This window comes from Perca flavescens, chromosome 5 (genome assembly GCF_004354835.1).
Source record: "Perca flavescens isolate YP-PL-M2 chromosome 5, PFLA_1.0, whole genome shotgun sequence".
Taxonomy (NCBI): Eukaryota; Metazoa; Chordata; class Actinopteri; order Perciformes; family Percidae; genus Perca; species Perca flavescens.
The window spans coordinates 22,479,047-22,495,460 of NC_041335.1; the positions used below are offsets into that span (position 1 = coordinate 22,479,047).

Genomic DNA, 16,414 nt, shown 5'->3' on the forward strand with positions numbered 1-16,414 from the left:
AAAGTGTCAAAGCACTGTTGTCACATCAAGACCTCCTGACTTCAAATTGCAATGTTTAGCCTTTTCTGACTTGAAATACAAAGGGTCTCTGAGTGAGTGTTAAGCAACTTTATCACCTGTGATTATGAAAGACACAACACCGAGATACATCTCATGATGACTCATATAGATATATATATATATATATATATATATATATATATATATATATATATATATATATATATATATATATATATATATATATATATATATATATATATATATATATATATATATATATATATATATATATATATATATATATATATATATATATATATATATATATATATATATATATTGAACTACAGCAGTAAGTATAGTCGCACAGACAGATAGTAGATACACTCTTGTACCCAGATGTATTTTTATACTTGGCTATCACGAATCAGCACCCACCACAAAATCCAATACATTTGTCACGTTTGATCCCTAACCATTAGAAATGACTAGTAGCATTGATTACATTTCTAGCTGTCTTAAAGAAATTATTTTTTTTGGTAAGTACCTTGCAACGACAGCCGATGATGGTCTTGAAATTTGAAACACACTGACATTGTTAAAACTATTGTTTAGTTTAGATGCACCAAAGATAAAGTACACATGGCGTGAATGGTACATTTTTCTCTGCTAGCCAAGCTGAACTCTTGCTCTCTATTTCTCTATGCTTTTAAATGAGTGAATCACAAAGATTTACAAAGATGTCTAATCAATGTCTGCAAGCTGACTTCAGAGGAGATTATTACTGGGAGAAAGCCCCTAGAGAGATAACTGCTGAGGAAACATATGGAAAATGGTTCATCTTCTTCTCATGTATTGGGTGAACACATTGTAATAACACTTTCTAAACACATTCTGCTCAAGGCGTTTTTCAGAAACAACCCCCAGTGATCTGACCAGGGATGCATATTGTAAATAAATAAAAAAACATCACTTGGACAGATTTTGACGAACAGCAAGCTACAATTTGAGCGGTTTAAGTTACACAGACTTATTTTAAAAGAATCTCTGAAAAAAAACTGTCACTAGAGTACAAAAAAACTATGCACGAATACATTTAGCAGAAAGTTGATATGCTGTGAGAAATCTACCCTTGGTGAAGTGATACGTAAAAACAGTTAATTTGATCAATGGACAAAGGAGTTATGTCTACAGCACAGGAAATAAAGAAAATTAACATCTCACTTGAATTAACTATTTTGATCCCCAACATAGGAAACAAAACAAAACCTCGTTCTCTGTGTGCTCCAACCAAACACTAGTGTTGTTTCTCCCAATCCCAACTTCTGTTACCTAAACACTTTTTTGCCTTTTAAGCTCTCAATTCACTATAGGCCTAAATAAGGTAAAAAGAGCAGAGCAGCTCCTCTCCTGAAATAAATGCCAAAGAGAAAAGAGTAAGAGCACAGACCAAGCCTCTAGCAGTAGTGGTGGTGACTGTGCTCCTTGACGCCCCCTGTGGGCTCTCAGGTGGCGTCATCTTCATCATCGTCCATGTGATAGTTGAGGGTGATGACGGCACTGATGAATTCCCCGAGCTCCACAAAGTCAGCTATGATAATGTTGATGCCGCTTTCCCCGGGTCTCTGCGATCTGATCCACTGCATCATGCCTGGTAAGGCCCTGAGAGGACGCACAAGAAACACACACAGACACATGTTAGAGGAAAGACCAAGAGGGGGAAAAAAAATTATCACAAAAGATCTAAAGAGGAGTAGAAGAAGGGATGACTCATGGTTGGCTGTTTTAACACAGAGAGGGGCACACAGTGATAAAAGATCTCTGTGACGCAGCATGGGATGTCTGCAAGCCAGACACCAGCTGTGAGAATGACACTCTAAATACTTGCTGGACATGTTTATGTGAGCCACCAGGGGGAGGGTGTAACTCCTGCAGATGCCTCGCCCAGCTTTCTGCTTGGCAAAATTCTATACGCTCGCTTTCTTGTTATGTCAAGTCCTACGCTGACAGTCTGTGTGGCAAAACGAATTGGTGGAATTTTGAAGGATGGCTACATCAAAGTAACCAAACGCCTGGTGAGAATGGCTGATAGTGGAGTTACCAAATTAAAAACTCATGTCAGGAAAATGGATGGCTTGCTGCTGAGGCTTTTAACAAACTGGTGACATTAAGAGTATACAGACAAACCTGGGGGTAAATCAGGAAAAGAAAATCCTGAACCAGAACTGAGAAGGGGAGATAAAGAAAGAGGGAGGAGAAAGATGAGAAGCATCGCCTTGGGTTTGTGACAGCTGTTAAAAAAAACTTTAATGAGGTCAGTGTTAAACGTCGGGGGGTACCTGTAGAAACCAACATGCATGTGGATGTATTTAAAAAAGGCTAAGATGACTCACAAATGACTGTTTATGTGTGTGAGCATGTGTGTGTGTGTGTGTGTGTGTGTGTGTGTGTGTGTGTGTGTGTGTGTGTGTGTGTGTGTGTGTGTGTGTGCACATTATTTTTTGTTTTCAGTTGTTTTGGGCAAACCATGTCATTTCTGTTTGGTGCCGTAGAGGTGTTTGGTGCCGTAGTGCCTGTGTATACGTTGAATAATACTGTGTGCCACCTATGGTGCTAACCTTGCAGCTTTTCCAATCTTAGTGTTATACTGAACATAAACATAAAACATTTTTCCTATTATTTCTGTAAGTCTGTCACACATAAACAGTTGTACACACCTTTCAGTGATTGTCTCTCTCAGTCCGCTAGCCACGCCCTTCATCACAGTGCTGGCCTTCGGTGTTAGAACCACCTGGGAGACAAAGAAGGTCCCCTTCCTCCTGCAGGTTAAACATCAAAGTATTTACAATTTTTGCTGTATATTTATTAGTATTTTATTTTTTGCATTTTATCTATTTATCTATAAAGCACCTTAAGACATCTGCTGCAGAGATATGCTACATAAATAAATACACTTGGCCTTACTTTAGATTGAATTACTTTAAAGCTATAGTGCGTAGTTTCTGCCGCCCCCATGAGGAATTCTAAGTAATGACAACAAAACTGTCAGCGCGTCCACATGATACAAGCCTTACGTGATGGCGCACGCACCCCCACTCCTCTTCCATGCAGCTGCTAGCACGGAAGATTAAAAAAACATGATGGACTCTTCAGAAGAGGTAATTATCTTCACTGAAGTTTCTGCGCGGGATAGTCACCGGACGACACAATCGTCTGAACATAGCCGTACTGAGAAATACAGAGAGAGTTGTGTGGAGTCTTAATTAGCTTTGTAGCAACTCATTTGGCAATGGCTTGAATGTAACGGACGATTATTAATATCAAAAAGTTACGCACTAAAGCTTTAAGTTACCACAAAGAAACAAAAATATAGACAAAAAGATTTCAGATGCAAATTTATGTCAGATTTTAAGAATATGTTTTCCCATTACTGTCAGCAGTTTCCTTTAAATTCATGTATGAAAGAGTTTATAGGGGAAAGAATTTGGTTTTATCTTATTGTTGAATGGACGGAAGCAATGAGTGTCCAGACCTATAAATGTGGAAGTCTTTCCCTGACTTATTTAATAGTGAGTGATTAAGTTACAGCCACAATATAGCATACTGACTATATACCATGCAGCCATATACCACAGATCAACCTAGTATTGTTTACAAGTTAGCCTTTGATGTGTGTCGCATAGCCCAGATATTGTAATAACTTGTATATTTCACCCTAGATCCCATTCTCTTAGTTGGCAATTTTGCACTAACTACAGCTTAAATTGTTAGCCATTTTGTCATGAGCTCTGAGCAAAGTATGAGCATTATGACAATAAATCACTTGCTTGGGTGACATTTAATTTAATTTTTCTTGATCCCCAGTGGGGAAACTACAATTTACTCTGTTTTGTTAGAAGTCACCAGACACACACACACACACACACTACGGCGCCTTGCTCAAGAGCACCTTGGTAGTGCCCAGGAGTACTTCAGTCTGTAATGGGACTTGAACCAGCGACCCTCCGGTTCCCAACCAAAGGCCCTACGGACTGAACTACTGCCCCACATGACAAAGTACAGATATTTTGTCCCATTTAACCTGGTGCATTAAGGTGTGCCCACAGTGGAATAAAGGTAGAGGCTGACCTGCGGTCAGTGACAGATGCCTGGAGAAACTGAACCAGCTTCTCTGGGTCGGTGGTGTTGGCCCAGGGAGAGGGCATCATCTGCCCTGGCCACAGGAAGGGCACTTCAAGGGCCATGGGGTGGTGGTAGAAGACAAGCACCTGGTACTCCTTCTCCCACAGATATTGCAGAGACACCTGAGGATGGAGGGAGGTGTGTGTTGTTCAGGGGAGCAGGAGGGAGAGATGGTAATAGGTGACAAAAAAAAGATGGTGTGTGTTAAATAAACAAGTTCTACTCAACTTCTATGCATTAGGGCATACTATGAACAAACTACCAATGATTAGGGGTGTGATCACCATCATTGTGCATCTCAAGAGTTCAAAACACAGCAATCACTGTTGTGCAATGCTGAGAAAACACACACACAGACACATACACACACACAATGTTTCTGATTTGTTTTCTGTTTTAATCAAGAGTTGTTAAGGTGAAAGAAGCTTTTGAAATAAATGTTTGAGGCCATCTTTTAGGTCATTTAATTGCGTTTTAATCCTACTCACTGTGAAGTGTTGAGTGTATTTCAATTCAACAGTACCTCCTGAGCGAAGACGACTGGGCAGAGTTTGTCTCCAAACACCTCTTTTAACATGGCCACCAGTTTTTCATGGTGCAGGTTCTGCACGCCATAAAAGTGGTTGAAGTCCAGGAACACAACCTCTCTTGCATGAGCTGACAGGAAACTGCTGATCTGCTCAAGACCTTCTCTGACCTAAAAAACACAAATATGAACAATACACGTTCATAATTTCTTTCATGCCATAATGATACGAAATATAGGCACACAAATGACTGTGATGTAGCCTACTTGAATGTGCTCAGTCTGCAGTCTCACATTGAAATGCTGCCACATACACAGATATGTACATCACTTAGCAACCACAAACATTGCAAAAGTATTTATCACATCAAAAACCTCCCAAACTCATTACTGACCGTGGCACTGAAGAGCCCGTGGGCGAAGAACAATTCGTTGTCGGGGTCGCGGGGCTTGGTGGAGATGCGCAGGTCGAAGAAGCGGATCCCAGCCTCCAGCTGGCTGGTGAAGTTCATAGTCTGTGTAGCTAACCACTTCCTCATTAGTTTCTTAGCCACCGTCCCAAAAACAGAAACAAAGTTCTGCACCGTTTCCGGCTGCTCGGGGCCAACTGGAGACGCCTCGTCGATGTAAAAACTGAAGGAATCATGGGAACCTGGGAAGACACAAACATGAGTCTGCATGCAGCTATTGACTGCTGCAGGTTTTCTGTAGCCTATGTGGTGAGGACACAGGTGTAAGAGTGGGGTCAGTGCTCGAAAACAGCCCATTGCCATGGCAAAAACAACTGACTGAATAACAGCATTCATGGCCATAAGTTATGAACTTAGATAACAGGAAAGGTTGTGCTCACACACACAACTGATATTTTTCATGGAGAATACAGCTCCCAGAGAACAATGTTGTGCTTGTTAGTTTATATTTTCTGATAAAGCTCTTGGTACATATTTTATTTAGTGCAAATGTCCATTGGTCATTTTTAACTATTTTGTACACCCGTTATGTTTTGCCTGGACATTTTGGTATGTTAGCTCAAAAAGTCTTAAACAAGTTATCTCAGTGTGAACTTTAAAGTTCATTCTTGACCTTGGAAACAGCAACTAACTTATTGTTGGTAAACATTTCAACAACATCTCATGGTCTTCCTCAGCAGATCGAGTTACTCAGTTGTTATATTGCATCTGATGCCGGTCTGATCCTAACTTTCTGGTCTAGTCTAGTCCTCGATAACTCAATTTACAATTTCAGACCCTTGGAGATTTTCTAAACCCCTCAGAAAGGCTCTTTTCTACCTTTCGCAGATCTTCCACACTTGCAAATATGTTTTGTATTTTCTTGTAGATAATAGGATCCTTCGATTTGTTTCATCATATTCATATAACACAATTGTTATATTCAAATGAAAATATAAAGTTTATTTCAGACCAACTTTTCCCCAAATTAATAATAATATCCTAGAGAGATCTCTTCATCGATAAAATCAGACAATGTTGAATGCATTTTCAATAAATCAAATAATGTTCTCTGGCTTTGACTCTTCATATTTCTCAATTTTATCTCAGCTATTTCACCTTCTTCTGAAAAAAGGACACATCGCTCTACAAGTAGAATTGGATGGACCTTTAACAGACAGGGTCACGGAACTACTGCATGCATTGAGATGTACAGGCTATGAACAAGCTGACCTACCATTACAACTCTAGCACGCCAACTGTGGTGCTCATTATTGTCTCACTAAAATATAAAAAGATTCATAAATCTATTTCTTCTGCAGAAAATAGTCCTGATGAAAGCTGTTCTATAAATTATACTAAGAAACTGAAAGATATAATGTCATTTGTCAGTGCCTTTAGCCTTACAAACACATTCCCATTCACCACCATTGGAATGGCAGCAGAAATGTATATAAGCAGGTAAAATAGAAACTTGAATAGATTAATACAGCTATTTTGTGAAAAAGCGTTTGAGAAAAATCCCATCACATTAATGGCAGTAAAAAATAACACTGGACAGATTGCGGAAGTCTGTCAATATTTTTAATGCTTTCCTAGGTGACACGTAAGCATTTCCTTGCAATTAATCATTGGTGATGTTAGGTCTGAGGGTCGTGTGCCCTTCCATGCTTGTTTGAAATGAGGCAAGAGTGTGTGTGTGTGTGTGTGTGTGTGTGTGTGTGTGTGTGTGTGTGTGTGTGTGTGTGTGTGTGTGTGTGTGTGTGTGTGTGTGTGTGTGTGTATGCACGTTATGCCAATTAGGCTGACAGTAATTCTAATATCTTGCTCCTGCTCTCATCACTGCAATCAAGTTATCATCCTCTTGTTATCTCTTCATCATGTTCCCTCAATCAAACAAACACCCTCCCCTCTTCAACCAACACACACACACACACACACACACACATGCATGCATGCACGCACACACACACACACACACACAGCCTAAATTGACCTTCAGCTATACTCCAGCGCCAGGTCTTTGCAGTCAGCCCAGAGAGTGACCATAAGCAGGGTAGACAGCTGAATCCTGGGGCAGGATGGCAAACAGCATCTCTACAGGCTGAATCGTACCACTAGGGTCACAGCGTACAGAGTATGACCTTAACTAGTCGCAACAGCTGGCTATGCTGTAGTCGCAGAAAGATTTGTCTTTGGTTCTGAAGGTTGTGCAACAAAACATCATTACAATTATTTTCTCCTTTAATTGATTAAAAATGTCAAAACATGATGAAAAACACCCAATTACAATTTCTTAAAGGCCAAGGTAATGCCTTTAATTTTCTTTTTTAATTCAACCAACAGTCCAAAATCCAAAGATATTCAATTTAATATCACATAAATCAATGAAAAACATTCCTCACCTTTGAGAAGCGGAAACTAGCAAATTCTTAAACAATTATTCCATTAAATAGCTGAGGATCTTGCTGCACAATTAATTAGGATGTGGTTCCTGTGATATTTATTGTTATCATATGTTAGGTAAAAGAAGTGTAGCTTATATAAATTAAATTCAATAATCCCATAGGATAATGCAACCCACTATATTTTAGCAGGTTTTAATGAAAGCTGAACACCCATATGGAATCATGTTTTTGCATTACTAACTAGCATTTCCTTGAATATGTATGACAGAATCCCTGTGCATTATGCTTTACTGCAGAGAAGAAAAATAGTTGCCACGTGTGCACATCTGTACATCTAGAAGAATCTCCTGAGAAAGCTGTGCAGAGAAGTACCTGAGCTTTGAATATGATTAAAAATAGTTTATGTTATGAAATAATTTGCTCTACCTTAATGCTGTGCCATGTCTCAAGGGCATCAAATTCAATTGGAAATGTGAGGAAACATTTTTGAAATGAACTGTGCAGACAACGGATTCCCATCCTTATACAACTATTTACAAATAATCTCAACACTGTGCCTCAGACCTGAGTCATTTCCCTTTTTATTCTTGTCTACTGGAACTAAAACACCACATTTATTAGATAGTATAGAATGTTTACATATTTTTTTATCCTCTCTTAATATGTTTAACTGCCAGAAATTAACTAAGACTGTAATTAATACCACAGAGGTACACAAGGAAATCCAAATTACTGCTTCCCTCGTGGCCTCAACCACACTGAACAAACCTTTCCCTCTCTATCAAAAAAAAAAGACACCTAATTTGTTTGTAAAGACGTGCATCGTAATTTATGCTTTGGTTGTATCTGATCACATTGATTTAAAGGGCCATAGTCAATCATTTGGAATGAGCTGCTTACTGTAAACAACATCCACACTGTCTACTCTTATGCTGTTCAATAAACAATCATAACAATGTACTGCAAATACCCAAATCCTTGAATAACAATGGACGACAGCTTTGAACTGTGGGAACTCTTCTTCCCTCACATCAGCGGCATAAACACATCACTGGGGTAAAGAAGATGTGAGGAAAGTGGAAAGAAAGACAGAGCGCAAAAGAAAAACAGATAAAGGTTTCAACAAGCTGAGATAATGACACAGCAATTCACTTGATGATGATGACGAGGTTGAGTGGTGGTGGGTGATGACTGTTCCCTTTCAGAATTGACCTGTGGTAACTGAGTCATTCTGACTGAATGAGACCAGCCCATTCAGAGATACCACTGGTGGTTTGTGCCCTTTTCTCATGACAAATCATTACTGCTCACCATGGACTCCATTTTTGGAGGGAGAGGTGAGGAAAATGACAAGGAAATTGGAAAGTAACAGGGTGGAGATGAGCTGATGATACTAAAAACATACATGTGCAGGATAGATATAAGCTCCAGACTCCTCCAGACTCCCCCATCCTCTCTCTTCTACACTTTCCTTGCATGGATCTTTCTGTTATGATGCTATAGTAATTCAAGTGCTGCTCCTTCCAGCCCTCTATTCTTCAAACTCGAGATCAACTCGCTCCAGTCTTACTTTTTCTCCTCCTACCTTGCTAATCTCTTCCATCTTGTTCGAGTGGCAGTGTGCACAAAGCACATACATTTCCGATGAGGCTGAACTATATGACTTTTAGAATCAAGATAAATGTCATCCTGCTTGAAAACTCAATTAACTGCCAGTGGTGAGGCAATAGCAGCCATGTGGATAATCCATATCTCATAATTTCTGCCCATATCTTAGATATTTTGAGAAAAGATTTACTCAAGAAAATTATAAAATTGAAAAGCTGAGATGGTTTGTTATGAGTATCAGTAGCTATACCACAATATTTTGCTGTCAGTTGTAAAACCCACAGAACAGTAACAGCAGATTGGTGTCTGGTCAAACACAAGAACTGTGGTCTACCTTAAGTGGAGTTAAACAGAGATGTAAGGCTGGTTGTGACTTACAAGGACATATCCATTACAGAAAATAGCTGTACTATTCCCACCTCTTACCACCCATTGCTTCATTAATCTAGGACAAATATCCTTTCTCTTTTTGTCTTTCTCTCTCTACCAAACTATTTTCTTCTCCTTTGTTTGTTTTGAATTTCACATCCTCTGTTTTATAATGGTTTTTAAGCTGGCAGATTTCCTGCATCTCGCACTACCAGTGTTTATCCTGGCATCTAATACCATTTATCCTCCTTGTTCAGGGGCTTAAGTGGCAGCAGAATGGTCACGTCAAGGGACTGATGGACAGATTAACTTCTCAAAGTCCTGGGCTGGCCTTTTCCTCTGCCCTGAGGAAGCCGGCAGACTGAAGATGCCTTTTCTGCGATGGATTTGTTTTATTGCCTGAGAGGCCATCTTAACTTAATACAATTGCCTTCACCCTTTCCCCCTGGCCTAAGGTATGCTATTCATTTCTTACCTCTGGGGAGGCCATAAGCTGCTACAGCCAGTTAGGAGAGGTTAAGTATGGCTCCCTTGAGCCCTCTCATGTAAACCTGACACTTTGGCTCTGTGTGGGCATTTTAGTATCTCTGAGGTAAAGTCATTTATCCCATCCAGTAGTTCGTCAGCTTTGAATGAAGACAAACAAAATTTCTCTGATAGCAAATTAATTAATTTTAGGTAGATACAACCCACTGTCTAATTTTTAATTAAGTACTTAATTTTTTCTGATACTTGAAAGTCATTTGTAAATAATTATTATATTAATAAGATTATATCTTGGCAAAATCATTAAAATAATGTATCAATTTTTTCATCATAAAACAAAAATAAATTTGTTTTATCACCAACCATATGTTAAAATGAGCTAGGCTATTTCTTTAAAGCTGCATTGATCAATATTGTTTATATTAACACTGAAACAAATCACTATGTCTTTGTGAAAGGGGTATGGATATAAATCAATGTACAAGGGGAATAATATGTCTGGGCAGTTTGTCTGTAGGCCTGTTTTGGAGTTGTCCTGCCTCTTAGTTGCCAAATATTCATGAATGGAGCTTTAAAAAAAACAGAAGGAAAAGGTGTGGATTATTTGATCCTCTATGACACTTAGTCAGAGAGTAAATGTAAACATTTTAGCCTGTTAAAAATAACCAGACCATAGTTAATTAATATAAATAACATAGACCGCCAGGAATTTAGATTTACATTTAGTTAGTGTTCACACCTGTAGGACACAGACACATGCTCATACCAGTCAGCACATACCCCACTTCATACGCCTACACTTATACTCAAAATCCAGTTTAATTAATATGGTAACGAAACTCTGACAGCCATCCCCTTCCCTCCAGTAAAGCTTGTTTCATGGTGAGAGAACCACAGAGAAACAGGTTCATAGTATCTCTGGCAGCACACCTTTGCTGACTACCTCAGTCAGACAAACGTGCAGCCAGGCAGTCTGCAGCGCTCACCCAGCAGATCTAACAATAGCCACAGAAAACCAGCCCACCACTGATCAGCTTGGGGAAAGGAAAATGATAACTACTCCCTGCCTCTTTCCGTCCTCTCCCTGTAATGACCTCCATCTTTAATCTGCTATCACTAGCCCTTTCTTTCCTCTCATGCTCATCCCATCACCCTTTCCCAAATTAGCCATGGGTAGAACTGGCTCAGGTCGACTCAACTGACACAGTGTAAGACCCAAGTGACATATGGGATCAAACATAGAGAGCTGAGTTATGTCTAAAAGCAACCTTGTTTTTATTTCACAAACAAGGTTGTTCTGACCAGCAGAGGACTTGCAGAATTATGCCCATGAAAAATATGTACCATTTTTATATAATAAATGATACAACCACAGTGCACTTGGCTGCTGTGCTGTCACAAATCACAGCATCACAAACAACTAGATAACTCTGTAATAACTTTAAATAAACAACTCACTGCTTTAAAAAAATAAATAAAACCTGTCTTTTCACAGTTCTTCTTTTTTCTGGACACATTTCAATCAGGTTTCAACAGCACTGAGTCAGCTGTCCTCAGGGTGACAAATGATTAATTGGTGTCTTTGGACTCTGAAAACCATGCAATTTGAATTCAGTTGAAGTTCTCTGAGACAATTTGAAGAGAAAAGAACAATCAATTTAGTAAAATGTGGTTTTCCTCTTACCTACAACATTGATTAGGATAGGATTGATAACCTTTTGTTTTCCTCTGCACCTGTCTCCCTGTGGTGCACCACAAGGTTCCATTTTAGAGCCCATTTTATATTTTACAAAATATGCTTTCAGTGCGATCTATTTGTTGAAATTGTAACATTTCTTATCCTGGTTACACTGAAAATATGCAGCTCATTGAAACCTGCCAACCCTTAAAATTCCAACTGCGTCCTAAGAGGTAGCATGTTTTTCCTCCTAAGAACTACTGAGAAATTAAAATAGTTTCCCTCATTTAGGGACCTGGCGACATGCCTTTATCTCTTCACCTATTGATTACTGTAACTCTTTGTGTGGGAGTCAGTCAGTTGTCCTTGTCTCGCCTGCAGCAAGGCACCCGCAGAGATTCCTTATTTGTTTTTAAAGCACTACATGAATAGACAAGTGTATATCTCCACCTCCAGACCCGTTAGATATTTTTTTTTTTTTTTTTTTTTTTTACCAATGTTTCAATCCATTCTAAAAAAAAAAGTAAAAATCCAAAGATGGAGCATTTCACATTGTTGACTAACACACACTATACTTTTTATTTTTTTACAAGTACTTATTTATTTGTATTTATATTTTCTACATTTTTAACTTTTCTGTAAAGCACTTTGGTTAGCATTTGTTCTTTATATGTTCTGTACATAACATGGCTAAACTTTACTTAATATTTAATTGCCTGTAGATGGTATGTTACATACTGTATGGAGGTGGCTTTGCCTAGATTTCTGGCACTTCACCTGTCCACCACCACCTCAGTCCACATGATGGACTGAGGCAATATTCTTCGGGCTATTAACTCCTATACCTTTGTGAAAATGTATCTGTTTTAATTGTTTCCTTTGGTTACACAAATAATAATACTAAAAATTAACTGACTAACCATTTAATCATCCTGGCAAACGCAGTTTACGGCACAAGTGATCGTCCATGATTATTATTATGTATACTGTGGCTTTTAAACTGTTTTCACATATAGACTGGCCAGGTAGATCTCAGCCAAAGGTAACAACAGCAAAGCATCCTCATGAGAGGGTTCGTATGATATCGTACAGTGTATGCAATGCACAATAATTTATATGATATCTAGCAGAAGTACATACAGATATCTGCCATATAGCAGCTGTTGTATCTGTCAAACGCATATGCTACCTTGAGACTATAACGTGTTGTGTGTATAGCTACATACAGTATTTTTATATCCTACACAGATCATTTGGCTGAATTAGCTCATATCCAATTACTTGAAACATGACAAATAGATGCCATTAAAAAAATCATAAAAAAATCAGATGGCCTACTAATTAAGACTTCTGTGTCACCATGACACCTTAAAACGAGTTAATTGCCAATCATACAGAAGAGTATGTATATCACTGAGTACTACTATGCAATGCTGGTAACACAGACACAGTGAAGACTGTTAAGCTTTTTGGCAACAGCAGAGCACCATGCCATCACATCACCCATACTCCAAATTGCCAAAACGCTTTGGCCTGGATCATTGAGGCTGTCGGCTGGTGAACTTTCTTTTTTTTCTCCCTAAAAAATAAATAGCATCACTGAATTACAAGCAACAGTGGTTGGATGCTGAGGATTGTATGTCAGGAATCTAACATTATTAATATAATACTATTTCAACTAAGAGGAAGAATGAGTTGTTTCTTTTCTGTGCCAGTTTTATTGATCAAAGGATGGTAATGCTCCAAGATGAAACAATGCGGTTGTGATAATCAGACACACTTTTGAAAGAAATTAGACATACGCTCCAATAAGAACACGTTTGTTGCTAAATAAACTAAAGAAAGTGAGTGAAGTCCGCACAACAACTTTACTGCGGACTTCACTCACTTTGAACATTCATTATTTGTCCTGCACCAGCAACTACATGGATGTGCACAACATCATCTTTGTTGCAAAATAAACTCCTGTGGATTATGATGTATTTCTTGATAAACTTTACGCCAAATTTGTGCACAAAAACACAAGAAATGGCAAAACAGAAACTGAAGCCAAATGGAGGATAGACAGAGAGCAGCTGAGCTGCAGGGCGCATAATAAGAATAATTATAAGAAGTAATGATACCTTATTAAGTGGGACAGAACATGTTCCCATGCTGGCTTGGCATGGATGAACTGTGGTGTAACACAGCACGTCACATGATTCAGCAAAATTACAAGCATGAGGTAATGCATGGCATGCTGCTTCTTCTGTCTTTCAGTCGGTATTTGATCAAATCTATGGATTGCCTGTGTTATATGCCACGCATCATTGGACACTAAGGTCCAAGCTATCTGCATCTGAAAAACCATCACTGCACATGCCACCTCTAAACACACCAGGTATCCTATAGTTCAACAGCGAGGGATGGAGAGAGAGGGAGAGTGAGGGAAAAAAGAGGGGGGAGCATGAAGGATTAGATTTGCAAGAAAATGAAGAATGAATGCGCTTTGTGTGGAGGTGTGATAATCATAGGCAACAGATACGGAATTAACTGGCTGCTAATAAGCCACCCCATCAGTCAGAGGTGGGCTTTACAACCAGCATTTCCAATTTGAATGGAGTTTAAGAAGACCTGCACACTGATTGGATAAAAGTCCAACAGTTCATGTTCTATGGGTATAGCTGTGATCAGACTGAACAAACTGAACCCATCCCACTCCCTTGTCTCTTCTCCTCTGTGGCCACCACCACAGTACAAACGCCAAAGTCCTACACAAAACAGAGCAGCACGAGGCATCTGCCTATTCTGAATCTTTAGAGTGGTTCGTAGTGTTTTTTTTTTTAACCTCAGGCCTCTCATCGTTTGGAATATTAGATGGATAAGCCATAAATCATCTTGGTGCTGTGTAGCTTTTAACCTTGAGACAGCAGACCATCACAAGAGGAAACTGAACTGGTGAAAATGCATGATACCTCTCACATTGCGCAACAGGTCTTAGCCTTTGTTCTAATGAGGTAGCCTACAAGGAAAATAAAACCATATTTTGGGTTTTAGGAGTTCCACATGGTACACAATAAAACATCAAAGTATGCAAAGCAGTACAATATGTTTTTGATGTTGCAAATCATAGCCTAGTTATTTATTTATTTATATACTAGAATATCTACATGCAATGCGCGTGGATAGAAAGAGACGGACATATAGTCCTCACCTGATTACACTGGGGCAACATAAAAGAAACACCTACCGGGGATAGCCAGGTTGGTGAGCGGAGTACTGTGCATGCTCTGAGGTAAACTTGCCATCCAGTCTGCAAACCGCATGTCGCTTCTCCCGTGAGACGAAGCCATGCTGCCGCCGTGCACAACGCTCCGTTCTCAAGGACCGGTGCCTGCGCCAACCGTGAATGCGCTCTCTCTTTCTCTCCACACACAAACCATCGCGACAGAGAACCAGTCCACACCCCCCTTGAGCAGTACACATCAGCGGATGACACTATTATAAAAATAGATTCGTTGGATATATCAATAATGGCAACAGCTTTCCAAAACGCAGCACTGTAACGAGGACGTTTCCGTTTTACAGTCACCTAATATGACAAAAACAGTACCATTTATAATTCTAGATTTCAGTATTATTTCTCAAAACTAGGCAAGATTATACCCAAAATCCACGATTTTACTCATTAAGGTTTTTGGCGGTCATAAATACTCAATAGTGGCTGCATGTTTAACACAATATTTTGGGACAATGTAGTTTAATGCTAGCCTGGTATATCTCAATAGGTCTAGCTATTTTTTATACTACGATGTAGTCCTATTTTTAGTATTTTATGCATTTTATTAACAACAACAAAAATCCTTCAAAAAGGATCCTACTATATCCTACTTGTTAAGGGGCTGGGATTTTAGCCAATAATGCAGGTATCCTCAGATTGACAGAGGTTTTACAGTATTATCTCATCATTTCTCTACAAGAACAGTATGAAGGCTACAGCAGCCAGTGGCTGATAATAACCTGTACATACTGAGGTTAAAACATAGTTCCCAATTGACCTAGAAACATTTCTGAGGTCATGCACTTGGATGACAAGAGAGCCATATGGCAGTGATTCATTATCACTGCAATGCATATGCCAGTGACAATGAATAACTGACATTTTCACTGTGATGACAATCAGCTGTCTGGGCACCTTAAAATGAGTCATTCAACTTGGTCACAATGGTATGAAGATGGATAATCTACCAAAACTGCATATTTATCAAGTTATGGATCAGCGTTTTGCTGAACATTACATAGACCTTTTTCCCCATGGGAGCCATTTCAAACCTGCATCCAGCGCAAACTAGGCGAACGTCTACGGCTCTGCAGCTATATAAATAAAGTTGCCTTGCCTTGCCTTGCCTTGCCAAGCTTGGTTTTCCCACTTGGTTGTTTCTGCATTGATGTCTGAGGAGAAGCGACATAGGAGGAAGGGTTGATCATATACAACCACTGTGGTCATACAAGATCAATATTTACATAACCATCCCTTACATTGAGAGGCTGTTAAATAATATGCTTTGCATTACATAGACCGAATATCACTATGGTTTATCATCATTAATTAACTTTGTTCCTGGTTCGAGGCACATCATACAAATATACCTTTTTCACGGCAGATATATTGACATGTCATTGAAGGAAAAACACAGGTGTATTCAAAACCATTAATGATGGCTGC

At 39.1% G+C, this 16,414-nt stretch overlaps 1 protein-coding gene across 2 annotated transcripts; it reads right to left on the reverse strand.

Annotated features, from left to right (window-relative positions):
- Positions 1-271: 271 nt before the first annotated feature.
- On the reverse strand, positions 272-16,403 carry plcxd3 (phosphatidylinositol-specific phospholipase C, X domain containing 3). Of its 2 annotated transcripts, none has more exons than XM_028578805.1 (6): positions 16,339-16,403; positions 5,107-5,363; positions 4,709-4,882; positions 4,132-4,307; positions 2,721-2,822; positions 272-1,665 (listed from the first exon to the last, which is right to left on the reverse strand). In XM_028578805.1, exons 1-6 carry the CDS (start codon positions 16,367-16,369, stop codon positions 1,509-1,511), a joined length of 897 nt encoding a protein of 298 aa, XP_028434606.1. In that variant the 5' UTR covers positions 16,370-16,403; the 3' UTR covers positions 272-1,508. The 2 variants fall into 2 exon arrangements, with proteins under 2 accessions (XP_028434606.1, XP_028434605.1); XM_028578804.1 differs by lacking the exon at positions 16,339-16,403 and adding an exon at positions 14,939-15,147.
- Positions 16,404-16,414: the final 11 nt, after the last annotated feature.